The sequence below is a fragment of the Bos mutus genome, chromosome 2, assembly GCF_027580195.1.
Source record: "Bos mutus isolate GX-2022 chromosome 2, NWIPB_WYAK_1.1, whole genome shotgun sequence".
Taxonomy (NCBI): Eukaryota; Metazoa; Chordata; class Mammalia; order Artiodactyla; family Bovidae; genus Bos; species Bos mutus.
The window spans coordinates 40,588,274-40,608,751 of NC_091618.1; the positions used below are offsets into that span (position 1 = coordinate 40,588,274).

General features: G+C 43.0%; 1 protein-coding gene across 1 annotated transcript in view; it reads right to left on the reverse strand.

Moving 5' to 3' along the window:
• Positions 1-3,615: 3,615 nt before the first annotated feature.
• Positions 3,616-20,478, reverse strand: part of CPO (carboxypeptidase O) — a 31,763-nt gene continuing 14,900 nt past the window's right edge. The window contains exons 4-9 of the mRNA XM_005904748.3: positions 16,405-16,509; positions 15,184-15,294; positions 13,694-13,784; positions 10,771-10,973; positions 4,691-4,775; positions 3,616-3,878 (exon numbers count right to left, since the gene is read on the reverse strand). Coding sequence (XP_005904810.1) covers positions 3,616-3,878; positions 4,691-4,775; positions 10,771-10,973; positions 13,694-13,784; positions 15,184-15,294; positions 16,405-16,509 — 858 coding nt within the window. The remainder of the gene's footprint in view (positions 3,879-4,690; positions 4,776-10,770; positions 10,974-13,693; positions 13,785-15,183; positions 15,295-16,404; positions 16,510-20,478) is intronic.

Sequence of the window (20,478 nt, forward strand, 5' to 3'; positions counted from 1 at the left end):
ATTTAAACAAGAGTAAGGTGTGTGTGCGCACACTCAGTCCTGTCTAACTCTTTGTGACCCCATGGACTGTAACCTGCCAGTTTCTCCGGTCCATGGAATTTTCTGGGCAATAATACTGGAGTAGATTATCATTTCCTTCTCCAGGGGATCTTTCCAACCCAGGGATCTAATCCATGTCTCCTGCATCTTCTGCACTGGTAGGCAGATTCTTTACCACTGTGCCACCCAGGAAGCCCTGGAAGCAAAGGAAACAAATGTAAATATGCTGATGTTCATGCTGTTTCCTATGCTGCATGTGATAACTTCCTGTCTCTGACTCAGGGGGTTCATGTTTTCTCACAATCATGAAGCAGCAACAAGCTAACTTTCGAGCTTTAGAATGTGTCTTGTGTGTTCAGTCACATCAGTCGTGTCCAACTCCTTGTGACCCTGTTGCAGCAAGGGGGACCCCTTCCAGGGCCTGAAACTAGGCTCTTATCTAACGCTTGGAAATGAATTGTCTGAGGAGACACATGTGCTGACAAAGCAAGAGATTTTATTGGGAAAGGGCACCCAGGTGGAGAGCAGTAGGGTAAGGGAACCCAGAACAGCTCTGCCACATGGCTTGCAGTCTCGAGTTTTATGGTGATAAGATTAATTGTCTTTAGCCAATTATTTTGACTCAGAGTCCTTCCTGGTGGTGCAAGCCTTGTTCAGCCAAGATGGATGCCAGAGAGAAGGATTCTGGGAGGTGGTCGGAATGTGGTATCTCCTTTTGACCTTTCTGGAACTCTTCTGGTTGGTGGTGGCTTATTAGTTCCGTGTTCCTTAGCAGGACCTCCTGTCGTAAAATAACTCATGCAAATAGTTACTATGGTGCCTGGCAGGGTGGGCGGTTTCCGTCAGTGTGCTTCCCCTAAATACAAACCCTAAGGATTGTAGTCCGCCAAGCTTCTGTCTGGGATTCTCCAGGCAAGAATACTGGAGTGAGTTGCCTTGCCTTCCTCCAGGAGATCTTCCTGACCCAGGGATTGAACCCATGTCTTTCCTGCATCTCCTGCATTGCAGGTGGATTCTTTACCCACTGAGCCACCTGGGAAGCCCTAGCTTTAAAGTAGGGTAAAATAAAATTTCAGACCCAGCAAAGTCTCAGTACAGGCTGCTGCTGTTGCTGCTGCTGCTAAATTGCTTCAGTTGTGTCTGACTCTGTGCAACCCCATAGATGGCAGCCCACCAGGCTCCTCTGTCCCTGGGATTCTCCAGGCAAGAATACTAGAGTGGGTTGCCATTTCCTTCTCCAATGCACTCATGCATGCATGCTAATTCGCTTCAGTTGTGTCCTACTCTGTGTGACCCTATGGACAGCAGCCCACCAGGCTCCTCCGTCCACAGGATTCTCTAGGCAAGAATATTGGAGTGGGTTGCTATTGCCTTCTCCAGTACAGGATACTTTCAAAATTGCATTAGTTGCATCAACTGTGAAGTTTTTCCAAACTACTACCATTTAAGACCAGAAAGCTGAAAACATCCTTGAGAAAGATCAGTGTGGTCATTCATCACTGTTCTAGTCTTGCTTTTAGTATCCTTTCATACAGAGTAAAACACTTTCAGAAGAAGTGAAAAACATGTCATGGCCCTCGGTCTCCCATACCCTCAGAGAGATGTGAAGCCCCTGAGAAAGCTACAATTGTATCTGAAACTTTTGGAAAGATCCCTGTGGGAGGTTTCAGGCAAGCTGATGGCTTGCATTTCCATCCATTCCCTACCAGCTTTATTTGGCCATGGACTCAATCTTTAGACATGAATTGAGCTTTGTAGCTCCTAAAGTACTCAGAGGTCCAACTTGTTAACAGACAGCCTTAGAAACTAAAACACGGGCTGAATGAAAGCTAATAAACTGAGTCTCAAGCCTCAGCGCCTCAGCTCTTTTCTAGGATATGGCATTGGTGACCATACTAGTTTTCTTCCTTCACAAGCTGACCATTGATGAAACCCAACCATTTGCTCCCTGACAATGCCACAATTGTGAAGCTGGCATTTTTATGTAAATAGCTGTTCTCTGATTCATTAAGCCCCTCTGCCCCTGACATTTTCCTTTCTGACCCTTATCAGCCACACACTGGCAAAACACAAAAAAATAAGAAGGACAAAGAAAGGCAATAAAAGGGTTACAACCAAGAAGTATATTGTGACTGTGATCAACAAGGAAATTCAGAAATGGGTGACTGAACACCCAAGGATGCCTTGTCACTCAGTCACAGCGACAACATTTGTTCAAAGCCTGACAAGTGCTTAGCATCATTTCAAGGTGTCACATAGAGATACATAGGAAATGACAGTCATAGGTGCTACCTGAAGAGCATGTAAAGTGTCACAGACAAGATGGCACCATTAAACGGCTGTGTACCTGGAAACATAAAATCTGGCCCTTACTTACCTCTCTACTTACTTTTAATTTCTTTCCTAGCCCCTGTTACAAGCTGCTATGGTTAGTTTATATATTTGTGTTCTTGATTATAATGGCTCTCCAGAAAGGAGATTTGCCTGGTAAGCAATACTGTCCATTCCAGTCAATCTCACCCATTGGAACAGAAATTCTATGAGAACAGGGACCATGTCTGCTTTATTCACCATTGTAAACCCAGAGCCTAGCAAAATGTACCTCGTAGATTCTCAAAAAAAATTTTTTAATAAGTAAAATATTAAGTAAATAAGTAAAACAAGCAACAGCTATAGAGAAATTATATAACTTTATCTTCTGACTGCTGCTACTAACACAGTTACACAAAATTAAGAGTAAACTTGGGTCAAAGGCACAAGCAACATTTTCAAAGAATTTAGATGGGAAAAAATTTTCCAGACCCTAAGGCAGCTGCCTTGAAACTGACCACAGATCAGTTTCTGTGAGCACAGGCAAGATCAGAACTTCCTAGATGACCTATAGCTGTGTGAGCCACTGAATTGTAGAGTGGTAGCTGGTTGGAGAAGGCAGTGGCTACCCACTCCAGTACTCTTGCCTGGAAAATCCCATGGACGAAGGAGCCTGGTGGGCTGCAGTCCATGGGATCGCTAAGAGTCAGACAGGACTGAGCGACTTCACTCTCACTTTTCACTTTCCTGCATTGGAGAAGGAAATGGCAACCCACTCCAGTGTTCTTGCCTGGAGAATCCCAGGGACGGGGGAGCCTCGTGGGCTGATGTCTATGGGGTCACACAGAGTCGGACACAACTGAAGTGACTTAGCAGTAGCAGCAGCTGGTGAAGAATCTGCCTGCAATGCAGGAGACCTGGGTTTGATCCCTGGGTTGGGAAGATCCCCTGGAGAAGGGAAAGGCTGCCCACTCCAGTATTCTGGCCTGGAGAATTCCATGGACTGTATAGTCCATGGGGTTGCAAAGGGTTGGACCCAACTGAGTGACTTTCACTTGTAGCATTACTGTACCAATAACTGATATTATACTCTTTTAGAATTAATAAAAATTAACTACAGCAGAACAAACATGAAAATACAAAGATGATTCACCTTTATTGAAAGTATTTCTAGTTAAATTATTTGATTTCTCCATAGTTGCAAAAGCACCTGTTGGGCAGCCATGTCCATGTCACTGGGGCCGAGCAGGTCTGGGTAGGATGCACTTAGAGAAGAGACATGAAGGACATCAGCAAGCTCAGCACCAGAGCAGTAGATTTGGCCTTTCTGGCACTGTTTGTGTACCAGTACTTCTCATATACATCATCTAGGACTGAAAGCACAGCCTCCATGGTTTCCTCACAAGTGGCCTGAATCTGAGTTTCTGGCAGGACAAATCCATAGGTACCATTGTCCCTCAGTTCAAATGTGTATGAAAAGGGGATCCCAATGTCCCGAGCCCAGTCTCTTGAGGATCCTGATGTAGCATCTACAAATAAAACATGGAGGCAGAGTTAGAAGTTACCCTTGGAAAAGATAGATTTCTATAGGGACATTTAAGGGACTAAAGGTTCAGCCTAGCAAAATCAACTCTTTCATATTAGGATCTATGGACAGCTGCCTTCTTCCTCTCTTCGATATTTTCGGCTTTTGTCTCCACTTACCATCCCCACGATACCTGGCATTATGCCTGGCACCTAACAGAGGTTTGGTTAAAATTTCTCAGCTGAATCAAAGAAAAGACAATCTGATATTAGACAGTAAGAGTCAACTGACATATCAAGGACAGAAACAAAATGACCTATAGGAAAAATACTCGGAGAATACCATCTTGTTGGTTCTTCAGTGCTTGGAGGGGGTGGTAGCTGGGGATTGGGAAAGCAATGCACTGTTCTTTCAAGTAAATTGTTTTTTTAAAAAAAACTCCAAGCCCCACCTCTTTTGCTTTCTTAACCTGATAGTCCTCTGGGAACTAAATCAACTGATCAAGGATCACTGGAAACGGTCTTTCCTGTTAACTCCTGTACCTTCTCATGGCTAGCTCTTTATAACTGAAGCCAGAGGGAGTACTGATCTGAGCCAGTGTATTTTTTACTTTTAGTTAGCTTGCACCTTATCCCTAGAGAACACAATTCTGGATTTGTACAGCCTGCCTTTTATCCTTGATCATTTTGATTTGTACAACTTCCTGTTGATCCATGGAACACTTTTATCCTGTCCACCACACCCCACTCCAAAGTCCACTGATTTCTTTTGTGCCTTAGATACTATTGAAGAAGTTAAAAAAAAAAAGATACTTACATAAAATATCTGCACTCGATCCAACTCTATAATTGGTTCCATGCTTTGCTTTCAATGCATTTGCTGCCTTCTGTCCAACTTGGATCTGTAGGTGGGAAATGCAGAGACAGATATCTGGTGTTAAAAATAAATCTAACAATCCAGAGTGTTTGCTATTTTGTCCAAATCCATCCTCTGAGTTCCAGACTATCTTTCTAACTTCCCACTGAACACCTATACCTGGGTCATCTGCTGATACTTCAGACTCAACATACTCAAATCCAGTTTCATCATTTCCTCCACTAATAAGGCTGTTTTGATTTTCATCATTCTGTCTTATTACGTGCCCCATATGTAAATTCCGACAATCATCTTTGACTCTTCTTTCAAATAATGACCAAGTTGCACTTCTAACATCATCACTCTATTTCAGTTTTATTAACTCTGAAATGGACTGTTGTCATCTTCTAATAAGTTTTCCTTCCTCTTACCAATCCTTAACCCCAGCTGATCTTCCTGACTTCAGGGTGAGCTTTTGTAGAGCAGGACTGTGATCATGGTCCTGCTGAAAACCCTCACTGACTCTTGGTTTCCCACTGCGTTAGGGTACACTGCTCAGTGTAGTATTTAAGATTCTCTACAATAAGGACCTAACCCACCTTTCCAGCATCATATTTTCTTGATCCTACCCTAGATTATAGTCAAACTCCAGTTCTCCCACAGTTCCCCAGATGTGCCCCATGTTCTTCAGCCTCTCTGCCTTTTCTCAAGATATGCCCTCTACCTGGGATGTCTCATTTCTTTGTTGAAATTCTGCACCACCTCAAAACCTTCTCAAATGCTAAGTTCTCTTGAGCACCGTGACTAGATTATATCTCCTCGCTTTTTTTTTTTCTTACATAGCCCTTTCTTCATACTCCTCTTATTGCTTCCCTCTTATTTTTCTTTAAAGGTATTTGATATTTATCTTTCACTCATAGATTTTCAGAACAGGAAATGACACCCTTCTCTGTACCTATCACCATGTCACCTGACTGCATTGGAAACCCTTCAGAACTAGATGATGTCTAAGGTCTCAGCCTTGCTCTCTGAAGACCCTTTCCTGAGATCAGAAACACTAACTGAAGTCTAACTGTATTGGCTATGTTTATTGACCATGCAATAAATCTCCTTTCATACCCTATGGACAGTCTAAGTATTCCCCACCCTAGATTCCCTAGTGCTATATTCTAGCCACCTGATGACTTACACCATTACTTCCCCTTGGGTTCTACACAAGACACCATGAAAATCCCCTTAGCCACCACCTGCCTGGATCCACCATTCCTTCACCCCTTAGGGCAGCCAGACTACACTTTCAGGAGCATCAGTTCCCGACTTCTTCCCTTGATCAGTGACAGATCTTATTTTAGATTCTGTTTTTGTTTTTTTTGTTTTTGTTTTCCTGCTCCTGTACTGCCCCACTGAATCATAATGTGTGACAGTGTGGTCTTTGGGTAGAGTGGATTTAGGCACAGTGACATTCAAAACGAAAAGCAGGAGAGGTAATAAGTGGTGGGAGGGTTCCATGCAACAGTGGTAGGACTTAGAACTTTAAATTGAACATATTTGCAAGCTTTTTGCCTCCTCTCCACTCACTACTGAGTTTTACATTCTCTCTCTCTTCCTGAAAGATTATACATCTGCCCTAGTTCCTGGTTCCTAGTTCCTGTTCCTGTGTCCAGAACTGAAATGATGGGTAGGAAGGGTTAAATAAGTGCAAGGAATAAATCTGGTTTTAATCACTTACACTGGAAAGAAGTTGTTTTTGTTGTTCAATCGCTAAATCATATGTGACTCTTTGTGACCCGCCAGGCTCCTCTGTCCATGGGATTTCCCAGGCAAGAATACTGGAGTGGATTGCCATTTCCTTCTCCAGGGGATCTCCCTGACCCAGGGATTGGACACTTGTCTCCTTCATTGGGCAGGCAGGTTCTTTACCACTGAGCCACCAGAGAAGCCTCTGGAAAGGGGTACAAGAGCTGTCTGCAGAAAGAAGAGGAAATTATAAGAAGGAGAAGAGAGTCAGGGAGGGGATTTCTGGAGAGAAAAAATCCATTAAGGAAATCAGAAAGAAGAGTAGAGAGAAAGGAAGGATTCAGAATAGTTGCCGTGTGTGAGTGAAATTAAAACACGCACCCTGGAGAAAGAGTTGCTAAAATTTAGCAGCTCACTCCTTTTTGTAGTTCTTTGGGAGTCTCTAGTAGAGATGTAAATTGCTTTTAATTATTCTTAATTCCCATGTGTATCTGTGTTTCTTTGAATGAAACTCTGCTAACTTGTCCATGTGGGGTCTTAACCGTTATTTGGTTTGCATGAAGCAGCTCCAGGCTATATTTTCTATTCAGATAGGTTCTTGCACTCATTTTTTATTTCTTGAAACTCACTCCAGATCAAGATTCTTTCTTCTCATGGCCAAACTTAATTTTATATAGTTCCCTCTCCTTAAATCCTGCCTATTGGGTGGGAAAGAGTCTTTCCAGTTTCCTTTTCTTTATTGACAAAAGAACTTGTGATTTCTGTCTCCTTTCAACACTATACTGCAAGGCCATAGAGAGCCAATTTCTCTGCTATCCTTCTTCTCAGCCTTAAGGTTCCTTCTAGTCAAAATAATAAAAAATCTCTTTGCTAGTAGTGTGTAATTTACATTGTTAAAGACCTCATGCATGCTTAATAACTTCTTTCCTGGGCCCAGAAAGTTTCCTATACGCATATATTCACGGGCAAGTACTCAACAAGATTGATTAAGGCCCTGGCATCTGTGTGGGAGGATAGAGCTTGGAATGGGATACAGGGGTTGATGTGGAAAGAGTTCAAATGGAAAGAATGTCAGCATTTGAAACATTAGACTTCTTATAGCTATTCTAATTTCCAGAGAAGTTTCGAATGAGGCTATATATAGTTCTATTTCCCCTACTTAGTGATTGCCAAGTTGTCTATCACGCAGTATAATATTTATCATGATTTATACAAATTTTTCATTTTGTAAATACATAGAGATTAATTACTAGTCTCTGGTGGTTGTAAATATACCAGAAATGGAAAACTCCTGAAACAGTTGGTGTGATTCTGTCTTTGTGTGCTCTATCAAAGCTTACCACTGAGAACCTAAAAACACTGCTAACTAGCTTCAATGAGTTTGACACATGGTGGTAACATTTTCAGTCTTTTTATGGAGAAGTCTTAGTGATGAATGTTATGCTAACTTTTCAACACCTGATACTGTAAGAGACACAGAATTGAAGCAATCTTTGTCAATTCAGTTTTCCAATCTCTACATAGAGTATTAAGAATTGCCAGTAATTCTCATCTTAGAGTTCCACTTTCCATTAGTGGTAAAGTCAGTACTCATTCTGTGGTCAGAGGGTTCTAAGGAGACAGCCCTCAGTAGCCCAAGACCCTGTGACCTTTGAATGCAAACCTTGCAACATGGCGATGTAGTATCTGTTTTCCTGGACTAAAAAAGGGAATGAAATTACCTAGAAAAATACTGGGATATATGAGCCTCTTTTTTTTTTTTTTTGCTGGTAGAAGACCTGTCCCATCAAAGATCTATAATGGCCTGTCTGTGGTGGTTCATTTGTATTTGTCATAGAATCCTTTAAGCAGAAATCAAACACCCATGGCGAGATGGTTGGATAGTATCATTGACTCAATGGACATGAGTTTGAGCAAACTCTGGGAGATAGTGAAGGACGGGGAAGCCTGGCGTCATCCATGGGGTCACAAAGAGTCAGAAACAACTGAGCGACTGAACAACAACAACAATGGCAAATATCACAGGAACTGGGAGATAAGGAGGGGTCTGGGCTTCTTGACTGAAATCCCTGTTTCAGTACATTACTGAAGAAATAGAATTTCTGGGGTACAGAAATGAGGAGAATATAGGACACAGTGGCCCAGGCATCAAAGTCAATGACAGCTTCCAGAAGTTGCAGACCCTTCTTACGTGGAGAGGAGAGGCAGTGTCCTGTGGCCTGATAAATGTGACGCTTGGAATCTGAAGACGTGAGCTCCAACCCAGACTCCACCATTTACCGTCTACAGGGATTTTAGATATACTATTAACTCAAGGTCTTAACTTCTGCATCTCCAAAGTGAGCTTACTATATTGTCATGAGGATCAGATAAGGGTCATAAAATCTCCTTGTAATTTTTAAAGTTCTAGGTAAATGTTATTTCTACCTTGTACAAAATAATCAGGTAGTACAAATGCCCAAAAACAACTGTGGAAAGACAGTTGGGTACTATTGGATATTTTTGACTCCTGGAGGAAGTATTCCCCTCAGCAAAGATCTATAGTGGTTTTTCTTTTAGTGCCCAGACATGTGTTTTATAAGTGATGTTCCAGGGGAGAGAGACAAGAGGAAATGACAGAGTCAATAGGCCACCCGCCTTCTGTGATCTTAAGAACAGAGCAAGCCAGGCCCCCGTCCAGCCCAGCATTTGTTGATAATGAGAAACTTGTTTAAAAAATATTTTTAAAGGGTATACAGAAACTAACAAGTGTTGGTGAGAATGTGGAGAAATTGGAACTCTTATTCACTATTGGAGGGAATGGAAAATGGTGTACTTGCTCTGGAAATGATGATTCCTCAAAAAGTTGAAGACAGAATTACAACACGATTCAGCAATTCTACTTCTGGATGTGCCATATGCTCAGTCATGTCTGACTCTTTGCGACCCCATGGATTGTAGCCTGCCAGGCTCCTCTGTCCATGGAGTTTTCCAGGCAAGAATACTAGAGCAGGTTGCCATTTTCTCCTCCAGGGGATCTTCCTGATCCAGGGATCGAAAATGTATCTCCTGTGTCTCCTGCATTGCGGGCAGATTCTGAATGGAAAGCAGGGTCTCAAGGAGATATTTGTACACTTGTGTTCAGAGCTGCATTATTTGCAATAGGTAAAAGATGGAAACAATTCAATTGCCCATTGATTGATGAATGGGTAAAGAAAATGTGGTACATACATACAATGGAATATTATTTAGCCTAGAAAAAAGAACTTCTGATACATGGTACAACATGCATGAAGCTTGAAGATATTATGCTAAGTGAAATAATCCAGTTACCAAAAGGACAGGTGCTGTAAGATTCCACTTATATGAGCTACCTAGAGTAGTCAAACTCAGGAGGCAGAGAGTAGAAGGGTGGGTGCCAGAGACAAGGTGGGTGGGTCCGGAGTTGTTTGACAGGTAGAGATATTTGATGATGCAAGGTGAAAGTTTTGAAGATTGGTTGCACAATAATGTGAATATATGTAACTACTGACCTGTCCACCTAAAAATGGTTAAGATAGTAAATTTTATATCGATTCTATCACAACTAAAAGTTGAAAAAATAAATTTTAGGAAAAGATAACAAATACTACAACAATTCTAAATTGACCCTTTCTTTGACTTATGTCTATTGTTCTCAGGTTCACAAAAGGGCAAGAGCCCAGTACTTTCCAGCAATTCTGCCCATCAGGGCTTGGGTAAACAGAGCTTCAGAAAAGGACCCCAGATAAGACAAAGCAGAATTTCCCTGCCCCGGTTTGAATTCCACTGGCACTTCCCCTTACAAATATTCCTAGGCAAAAACTAGAGGCAGAGTTCAGAGGGAAATAAAGCATTGTGTTGAGCAGAGAAGAGAGCAGATATTATTTAGCCATGTTATTTTAGATATGCCATATTCCACTAACAGCTGGCAAGTTCTTTAAAGCACGGTTCAGAAGCTATAATTGCTGAACTGAGCTTCAAGAGAATTTACAGAAATGAAAGCACATTCCTACAGATTATTAACATAATCATCTCATTTATATTATACACGAATACCTAAGATGTCTCCCAACTTGACACTTTTCGAAACAGGTAGTTAATTAACGTAGGTAAAGCAGCATTTAACCTGAAGTCTTCCCAGCAGGCGTCTGGCAAGGTGAGAAAAGCGGGAGAAAGAAAATAAGGAAAAGCAGAGGGAACAAAAGCAGGGCTGGAGCCAAAATCCTATTAAAGGAAACGAGGGGGTAAAGAAGGCAGAGTCCTACTGAGGCCTCTCAGGGCTCCGGCACTGTGTATGGGCTTACCAATTCCTCATGGTTATTTGATTTATTTTTGGTGTAGCCATAAGGCACGAGAATGAGCTGTCCATAAGAGTGCATGGTCAGGAAGCAGGCAATGTTCTCCTTCTTGCTCTCGATAAAGCTGGAAACAGCTTTCGTCTCTGGTTCAGACATGGGTCCCATTCCACAAAATGTTAAACTTTCACAGTTGTGAGATGCACCGATACCTGAAATATACAGGAAACCCCAAGGAAGGCATCATGGTCTCCGTTTAGCACCAACCTGGGTGGGGGTTGAGATCGGGGGGTGGGTTGCGAGGATTCACTCTTACTCAGGGCATCTGTGGGTGGAATCAAGGCTTGCCTTTGCTTGTCTAAGTTTGTCCTGGTTAAATGTCATTTAAGGAGGAGCACAGAAAGGCAGGAGGGCTGATGTTCAGATTTAGAAGCAAACTCCCTGCTTATGTGGCTGGGGAAGGAAGATGCAAAAAGGAAAAGCATTTTCAGCAATCTTTCACTTAAATTTTTGGGGAACCCTGAAACGAATGCTTGGGAACCAGTTCTTGGGTTCCAGGGTCAGCCTCTGTCATAGTCTTATTGTCCTAAGTGTCTCTCTTGCTGTTTTACTGGCATGAGTCTCTCTAGAGCTATTTTGCAAGGATAGAAAAACAGCTATTTTCAGTCAGTTGTCTTCACCAGTAATAATAAGGACCATCAACAGAGTACTTTTTCCATGCTGGGCACTGTGCTCAGCCCCTCCTGTGAGACATCTGAGAAATGGGATATTTCCTGCCATATCAGTAAACAAGGATATCATCAGATCAGATCAGCCTCTCAGTCGTGTCCAACTCTTTGCGACCCCATGAATCGCAGCACGCCAGGCCTCCCTGTCCATCACCAACTCCCGGAGTTCACTCAGACTCACGTCCGTCGAGTCAGTGATGCCATCCAGCCATCCTCTGTCGTCCCCTTCTCCTCTTGCCCCCAATCCCTCCCAGCATCAGAGTCTTTTCCAGTGAGTCAACTCTTCGCATGAGGTGGCCAAAGTACTGGAGTTTCAGCTTTAGCATCATTCCTTCCAAAGAAATCCCAGGGCCGACCTCATAGTCATCACCAATTGCAGCCCTTCAGTGTGAGCTGAGCCCTGGGGGAACTCGGGAAGGAGAAGAATACTTGCCATCTAGCAGCCATCAAAATGCAGCCACTCTCTGCAGTGAGCCCCAAGGAAGTTCAGGAGGTGAAAAACAGACAATACTGGCCCCAGATAGCTGAGGTGCATATCAAAGGAATGGTTTCAGTCCAGACTCTTGCATCTTCCCATACACAGAAAGGGTTAAATTCCTTATCTTGGTATATCTGTCTTCTTTCATTAACAATAATATTTTGACCTTCAGACCACCTGCTCTTTATTGCGAAACTCTACATAAACCTGGCTTTCCCCCTCACCTGCTCAGAGTAGCTCTCTCAAGGTCACTTCATACACTGTCTCCCAAGCTTGAAGTCCTAAAAATTCTCTCCGAATAAAACATAATCCTCAACTTTTAGGTTGTGAATATTTTTCAAGTTGATACATCTCATTGAATCCCCACGACAACCTCCTGATAAGATGGTATTATGTTGAGCCACATTTTTTAAAAAAAGAGAAAACTGAAGCCGAGAGAGCAATTTTTCCAAGATCACACACACAGCCACCGAATCTGAACCTTTGTCATTTGGTTTTTAACCAGACTGCTCTTATCCATCCTTATTTCTATTTGCTTCCAATCTATTGAGTCTGTTCAGATTCAGAAACATGAAAATGCCTTGATGAGAAGAAAATGTTTTTCTTGTTCTGCCCTCATGTTGTAAAAAATATCTGCAAGGATAATTCTCTGACTTTTCTTTATACCAATTCCTAAAGAGATCCTTGATGAAAGTGAAAAGGGAGAGTGAAGAAGCTGGCTTAAAATTCCACATTAAAAACTAAGATCATGGCATCTGGCCCCATCACTTCATGGCAAATAGTTGGGGAAACAATGGGAACAGGGACACACATTTTCTTGGGCTTCAAAATCACTATGGATGCTGACTGCAGCCATGAAATTAAAAGACACTTGCTCCTGGGAAGAAAAGGTATAACAAACCCAGACAGTGTATTAAAAAGCAGAGACATCACTTTGTCAACAAAGGTCCATATAGTCAAAGCTGTGGTTTTTCCAGTAGTCATGTACAGATGTGAGAGTTGGACCATAAAGAAGGCTGAGCACCAAAGAATTGATGCGTTCAAATTGTGGTGCTGGAGAAGACTCTTGAGAGTTCCTTGGACAGCAAGGAGATTAAACCAGTCAATTCTAAAGGAAACAAATCCTGAATATTCATTGGAAGGACTGATGCTGAAGCTGAAGCCCAATACTTTGGCCACCTGATGTGAAGAGCTGACTCATTGGAAAAGACTCTGATGCTAGGAAAGACCAAGGGCAGGAGGGGAAGCGGGCAACAGAGGATGAGATGGTTGGGTGGCATCATTGACTCAATGGACATGTGTTTGAACAAACTCTGGGAGATAGTGAAGGTCATGGAAGCCTGGCATGCTGCAGTCCATGGGGTCACAAAGAGTCAGACATGACTTAGTGACTGAACGATATATTTTTAAAAAGAGTGATGAGTTTCAAATATATGCACACTGATCAAAGTCATCGTTGCCCTTTTTTAGGCAATCTCACTTGAAAAGAGTCCTGCATATGAGTGTTGCTGTTCTTATTGCATAGATAATATCATCTCTTTAGACAGAGTAACACCGACCAGGAAGTCCAGAAAGCTATACAATATTAGATGTTTATTTCAAAAGTTGCATACATAAATAGTACTAACTCTAGTAATGCACCTCTTTCCTAGCTTCTCTGCTCCATTTTTTTGCTTTTTGTTATTCATCTACTTACTAATGATGTACTTAGTAAGCATGTACTTACTACACCAGGATGCATCAAAGTTTCGATTGAGATCTGTTCCAAAACATGTGCCATTATTATGGGATGAACGGGACTTCCTCCAAAGCCGATCCTGTAACAGGGAAACAAACAGGGATGTTGTCATTCTAAGGTCTCATAAATCACAGTGTTAGTGATGATGGGTGGTCCTTGAACATGAAAAATAGTTCCTAGGACTGTCTGGAAGAACCTGCCTCAACATTATGAAGCTAGTGCATTTAATTTTTAGTCCCCCAGATGGGTTAGTAACCCCCAATAACAGGAACATCTGTACAACCCTAAGTGCACATGTGTGTAAACCATCACTTTGGAGGGGTAATTTGGCCTCTCCCTCATGGGCAGATTAATAGTGCCTGGTGGATGTGATCTGCTTAATCAGGAAAAGCTTCAGAGAGTCATTTTTTTAGGTTCAAGTGATAAAGAATGAAAGAGAAATGGCTTGGCAGATGGAAAAAGGCTCTTGCAGGTGCATCAGAGATGGTTTGTGCACATTTCTGGAAGCAGACAACTGATGAGTAGAGATAGGGATAAAGACATGTTTCACCAGACAAGCTGGAAGGGAAGGGCTTGATTCATACTGGGCCAGAGAGGCCGTTACAGAGAAAGGGGTCCCTTGAAGGTCTGGGGGAGCTGGAAGAAGTGGGAGGAATGAATACTCCCTAGAAACAGGGCTCTGACGTCTGGAGCGGTATGCTTTAGAAACATTTTAAAAGAGGAAGTTGTCTATTAAATAAAAATCTTGGATTTCCCTGGTGGTGTAGCGGATATAAATCCGCTTGTCGATGCAGGTTTCAATCCCTGGTCAGGAAGACCCCCACATGCTACAGAACAACTAAGCCTGTGCTCCACAGCTACTGAGCCTGTGCACCCTCGAGTCTGTGCTTGGCAGCAGAAGAAGCCCCCGCAATGAGAAGTCCACACACAGCAACGGAGAGTACCCCAAGCTTACTGCAACTAGAGAAAGCCTGCACAAAGCAACAAAGACCCAATGCAGCCAAAAAAAAAATAATTTTATGAGATGTTCCCCTGTCCACAACTCCATATGCATGACCACCATGGAAAAATAAAGGTTGGGTTAGAATTTATAGATTATTTGTGCCACTCATGTTTCAAGAACTGATTTAAGGATACACAGTAGTGTAGGAATTTTATACCAACATAATCCTTATCAGGTGACAGGCAATCCACAAATGTTAAAGAGATGGGGTTGAAGAAAATTAAGTCTGGCTGAAACACTGGGAATAAGTCAAAAACAAACAAACAAAAATGTTCAAAAAAGGCCTTCAGCCTCCTTGATCCTAAACTTAACTTAGATTGTTGACTTAAAAATGTGGATTTTAATTCCAAATGAGGTTTCCTCCTTTAAATGACCACAAAACATTTTTATAGTTGCAGTGACTGAAGTCAGAAAATGAACCTGAATCAATATCTAGTTCGTGAACCCATCCCAGGACCAAACTCAATGTACTCACAGTCGTCCAAGTGTAGATGTAACCATCTATGTTAAAAACCGGAAGCACGTAGAAGTCCAGGTTTTTAAGGAGCCTTCTTATCCTTGAGTTGTCTTCATAGTTCTGTAGAATCTGGACATTTGATAGAAAAATATTTGGAATGATCCTGGGAAGAGGTCTTTTCTCTCAATTTTCTGACAATTTCAGCTTAATCATAGGACGTGAGTGTACACTGGCCTTTGCCCATCAATCCTGCCTCAACTGTCCTGTTCAATGTGTGGTCTTTCTGAAACCTCTGCACATATCAGAATCACCTGGAGGCTGGCTTGTTAACATACTGCCCACCTGGCTATACACCCCCATCTCCACCCCTAGCCCCAATTCACTAGGTATGAGGTAGTGAGGTGGAAACCCAGAATTTGCATTTTGAACAAGTTCCCAGTTATGTTGATGCTGTGGGTCTAGGAACTACACTTTGAGAACTACTCCTTGTGGATGTCATCCTGTTTGGGCTTCTGAAAAGGCTTGACACAAAAGTATCTTATATTAATTTTAAAGTCTTATTCCCTAAGGAGGGGTATAGGTAATATGTGAGAATTCACGGTGCCAGGTATTGATAGTTTCTGTGTTAATCTCTTAATCCACACAACAGGCACTGAAGTAGTCATTTCATACACCTTTTGCAGGTGAAAAACTACGGGTCCTGGTGTTAGAAATTGTGCACCAGACTATTAGAAAGAGATGGCTCTGGGATTCAAATTCATCTCTGACTCCCAAGATATATTTTCTTCTCCATTTAGATTTGCTTACCTTCCAATAAAAATGATTTTGGGTGCACTAAAAAGACACCAGAACATCTAACTCAGTTTTCAGTGAACCTACTTATGAATTCCATTCACTTTGAGGTGAAGGAGCAGCTCAGTGGAGAGCTGCCTTGCCAACATGTGAAAAGAAACGTGCTCTCCAAATAGCCGAGACGTGACAGGTGTTTTGTAGGGTAGTTAACCACCTGGTGTCTCAGACAGTAAAGAATCCGCCTGCTATGTGTGAGACCTGGGTTCAGTCCCTAGGTCAGGAAGATCCCCTAGAGGAGGGCATGGCAACCCACTCCAGTATTCTTGCCTGGAGAATCCCCATGGGAAGAGGAGCCTGGAGGGCTACAGTCCATGACGTTGCAAAGAGTCAGACACGACTGAGCGACTAAGCACAACTAGCCATTGTGAGAAAGTTAAAAACACTTACTTCTTTCACAAACCACTGGCAGAAAGCAGGGGCAATCCATTCCCTGGCATGAATTCCACAGTCCATCCAGATAATCTTCTTGGGGTTACTGGATGGTTGGCTGATCTGGAGGGGACATTTGTGTTCCATTATCAAATAATTGCTTATGATTGCAAGCCACTGTGAAAAGTTATTAGATCTTTTTTTATTCCCCTAAGGGCACCTGTCTCCCTCCATTCCGTGGTTTCAAGGATGAGGCAAGGCTGCTGGTAAAGACACCCACCAATATGACCCTCCTATAGTTATGAGATGGCTGGATGGCATCACCGACTCAATGGACATGGGTTTGGGTGAACTCCAGGAGTTGGTGATGGACAGGGAGGCCTGGCGTGCTGCAATTCATGGGGTTGCAAAGCATCAGACACGACAGAACGACTGAAATGAACTGAACTGAACTGAACTGATGGTTACGCTTGCTCTCTTATTTTTCTTAGGACAACTTACTGACTCCCCTGCGTCCCCCACACAAAGCCTGGTCTTCCCTATACCTTAAATTATTCCCTAACTTTAAATAAAGGCCAAAACTTCCAAGCCACAAACTGTGACGCTAAATCTCTATAAACTGTATAAAACCTTCCCACATAGAGTTCACTCAGAGTAAAAAAGTACACAAGCAGTAACATTCAAGAATCAAAAGAACTTAAATTGAATCCCAGTCTACATTTAAGGGCTTCCCCAATGGCTCAGCAGTAAAGAACCCCCCAGCCAATGCAGGAGACATAAGAAATGCCGGATCAATCTCTGGGTTGGGAAGATACCCTGGAGAAGGAAATGGCAACCCGCTCCAGTGTTTCTGCCTAGAAAATCACATGGACAGAGGAGCGGCGGGCTATAGTTCACAGAGTCTCAAAGAGTCAGGCACAACTAAAGCGACTTAACATGCACACATGTACTACATTTAAACTTCTTGAAAACTGAGAAAGGATCCAAATACACAATGTCCTGCAATGCTTATTAAATTCATTAATTTCCTCTTTCTTTAGAGACTCCTCCAGTCCCAGCTGACCCAGTCTTCTTTCTCCTCTTCCCACTTGTCATTCGTGTCCAGCCTCACTCAAAGCAATAGAGATCCCCTCCTCTTTTGGGGCAATTATGGATTAACCTAGCAATTACAGATCCTCTTTGGTGGAGAAGCTGTGAACATGCCCATGTTTGTAACAGTCACATCTGGTTCTGTTTTGTAAACGTCCTGGACTCTTGTTCATTGAAAGCTCCTGGGAGTTGGACTGATGAAGGTTCTCCCTCTGTATCTACAAGAAAGTTACAATTTTGAAATATGCGGCTTGAACTCATTATATTCAAGGAATTTTTCCTTTTAGCCTCACCCATTTTCAAAGCTCCTAATGTACCTTTCACCTTAATTCTGTCTTATAATTCCCTCTTTTATGAATATATATATATGACCGTAAGTTTACCTTTATTGTCTCCTTATTACATGTCAATTCTCTTTTTTAAAAGATGTCCTGTGCAAAGGATGTTTAGATATCTTCTTGGCTGACTCAGCTCAGCTTGACAGCCTATGGAAAGTCACGTAGGTAGGTGGCCCACGTTTAACATAGCAGTCAACTCCTGGGTAAATTCTGTTTTGAAGTCAATAGACTTCTTTGTAACTGTGAGTAACTAAAATTTGAGGATGTGCTTTGCAAAATAACATGTCTATAGTAAGTAGTAAGAGGACAGCAAACAAATAATGCTAGTTTTTAATGCCAAACTGCTTTGGTGATGGTTCTTGAAGAGCAGTCCTGGGCCAGTAATATCAGCACCAGCTGGGAACTTGTTAGAAATGCACTGTGGTCCTGAAACTTGTGTGTGTGTGCTTAGTTACACAGTCATGTCCAACTCTTTGTGACCTCATGGACTGTAGCCTACCAGGTTCCTCTGTCCATGGGGATTCTCCAGGCAAGAATACTGGAATGGGTTGCTGTGCCTTCTCCAGGGGATCTTCCCAACTCAGGGATTGAACGCCGGTCTCCCACATTGCAGGTGGATTCTTTACCATCTGAGCCACCAGGGAAGCCCTCTGAAACTTGAGTGTCCATCAAAATGACCTGGGGGAGGGCTTGTTAAAGCACAGATTGCTGAGCCCAACTCCAGAGTTTCTGATTCAGTAGACTGGCAGTTAGGCCCAAGCATGTGCATTTCTAACAAGTTCCCAGGTAATGCTGATGCTGCTGGTCCAGGGCCGCCCTTTGAAAACCCACTGATTAGGTGTAGCAGTTGTCAACCCTGCCTGTACCTTAGGATCATCTAGGGAGCTTTCAAGGGGTGCCTGGGACCCATCCTGGAGCAATTAGCTCAGAATCTCTGTGAATGGGACCCAGGCATCAGTATTAAGCAATCAGGATTGAAAAATCACTGGTCTGAACCTGAGAGTCTATGGAAAAGTGGTTAATCAGCCTCAAACATTTTTCATTATGTCATATGCAAAAGGGGCAGAGAACTTTGGGAATGGCTTATTCCTCTGGCTATGCTATGATCTGGCTTTGTGACTTTGCACAAGTCACTTTACTTCTCTGGGTCTTTGTTCCCTCAGAAAATGAAAAGTGAAAGTGAAGTTGCTCAGTCGTGTCCGACTCTTCGCGACCCCATGGACTGCACCAGGCTCCTCCGTCCATGGGATTTTCCAGGCAAGAGTACAGGAGTGGGGTGCCATTGCCTTCTCTGTTAACAGCGGCTAGGCATATAATATTTACTTGGAGCTGGTATACTTGGTGACAGCCTTAGTGCCCTTGGACACGGCGTGCTTGGCCAGCTCCCCAGGTAGCAGCAAGCGCACGGTGGTCTGGATCTCCCTGGATGTGATAGTCGAGCACTTATTGTAATGCGCCAGGCGCGATGCCTCGCCAGCGATGCGCTCGAAAAAGTCGTTGACGGAGTTCATGATTCCCAGGGCCTTGGACGAGATGCCGGTGCCCGGATGGACTTGCTTCAGCACCTTGTACACGTACACGGAGTAGCTCTCCTTGCGGCTGTGCTTGCGCTTCTTACCGTCCTTCTTCTGGGCCTTGGTCACAGCTTTTTTAGAGCCCTTTTTAGGGGCAGGAGCCGACTTAGCCGGTTCAGGCATGTCTATAATGACAACACCCAACAACACAGAAATATCTTGGGAAAAAAAAATGAGGGAACCAAAAATAAAGGTTGTCCATAATGTTCAAATATTTTTATGGAAAATAATGTGTTAAAGAAAGCTGAGCGCTGAAGAATTGATGCTTTTGAACTGTGGTATTGGAAAAGACTCTTGAGAGTTCCTTGGACTACAAGGAGATCCAACCAGTCCTAAAGGAGATCAGGCCTGGGTGTTCATTGGAAGGACTGATATTGAAGCTGAAACTCCAATACTTTGGCCACCTGATGTGAAGAGCTGACTCATTTGAAAAGACCCTGATGCTGGGAAAGATTGAAGGTGGGAGGAGAAGGGGATGACAGAGGATGAGATGGTTGGATGGCATCACAGACTCAATGGACATGAGTATGAGTAAACTCTGGGAGTTGGTGATGGACAGGGAGGCCTGGCATGCTGCAGTCCATGGGGTCGCAAAGAGTCAGATACGACTGAGCAACTGAACTGAATGTGTTTAAAAAACAATTTTGTAAAAACTCAAAAGCATGAAAAGTGAACTGGGGATGTCACCCTTATGCAGACCATCCTTCCTGCCCCCACCACCCCAACTGTGGGAGCGCTGGAGGCATCAAGGCCTTCACAGAACACAGTCTGGAAACCTCTCCGCCAGAGCGTCTTAAGTCCTTTTCAACCACCATCCGTGATTCTAAGTTCCTCGGTTTTAGCAGGGACAAGTGAGGCCCAGCAGGAAGAAAACTAAGGAGTAAGTTCTTACTTCTGGGCCTTAGGTAGTACAGTGGTAAAGAATCCTAGCGCCAATGAAGGAGTCTGAAGAAATGCAGATTTATTGCTAGGTCAGGAGCATCCCCTAGAGAAGGAAATGGCAACCCACTCCAGTATTCTTGCCTGAAATCCCATGGACGGAGGAGCCCAATGGGCTACAACCCATGGGACTGCAAAGAATTGGACACAAC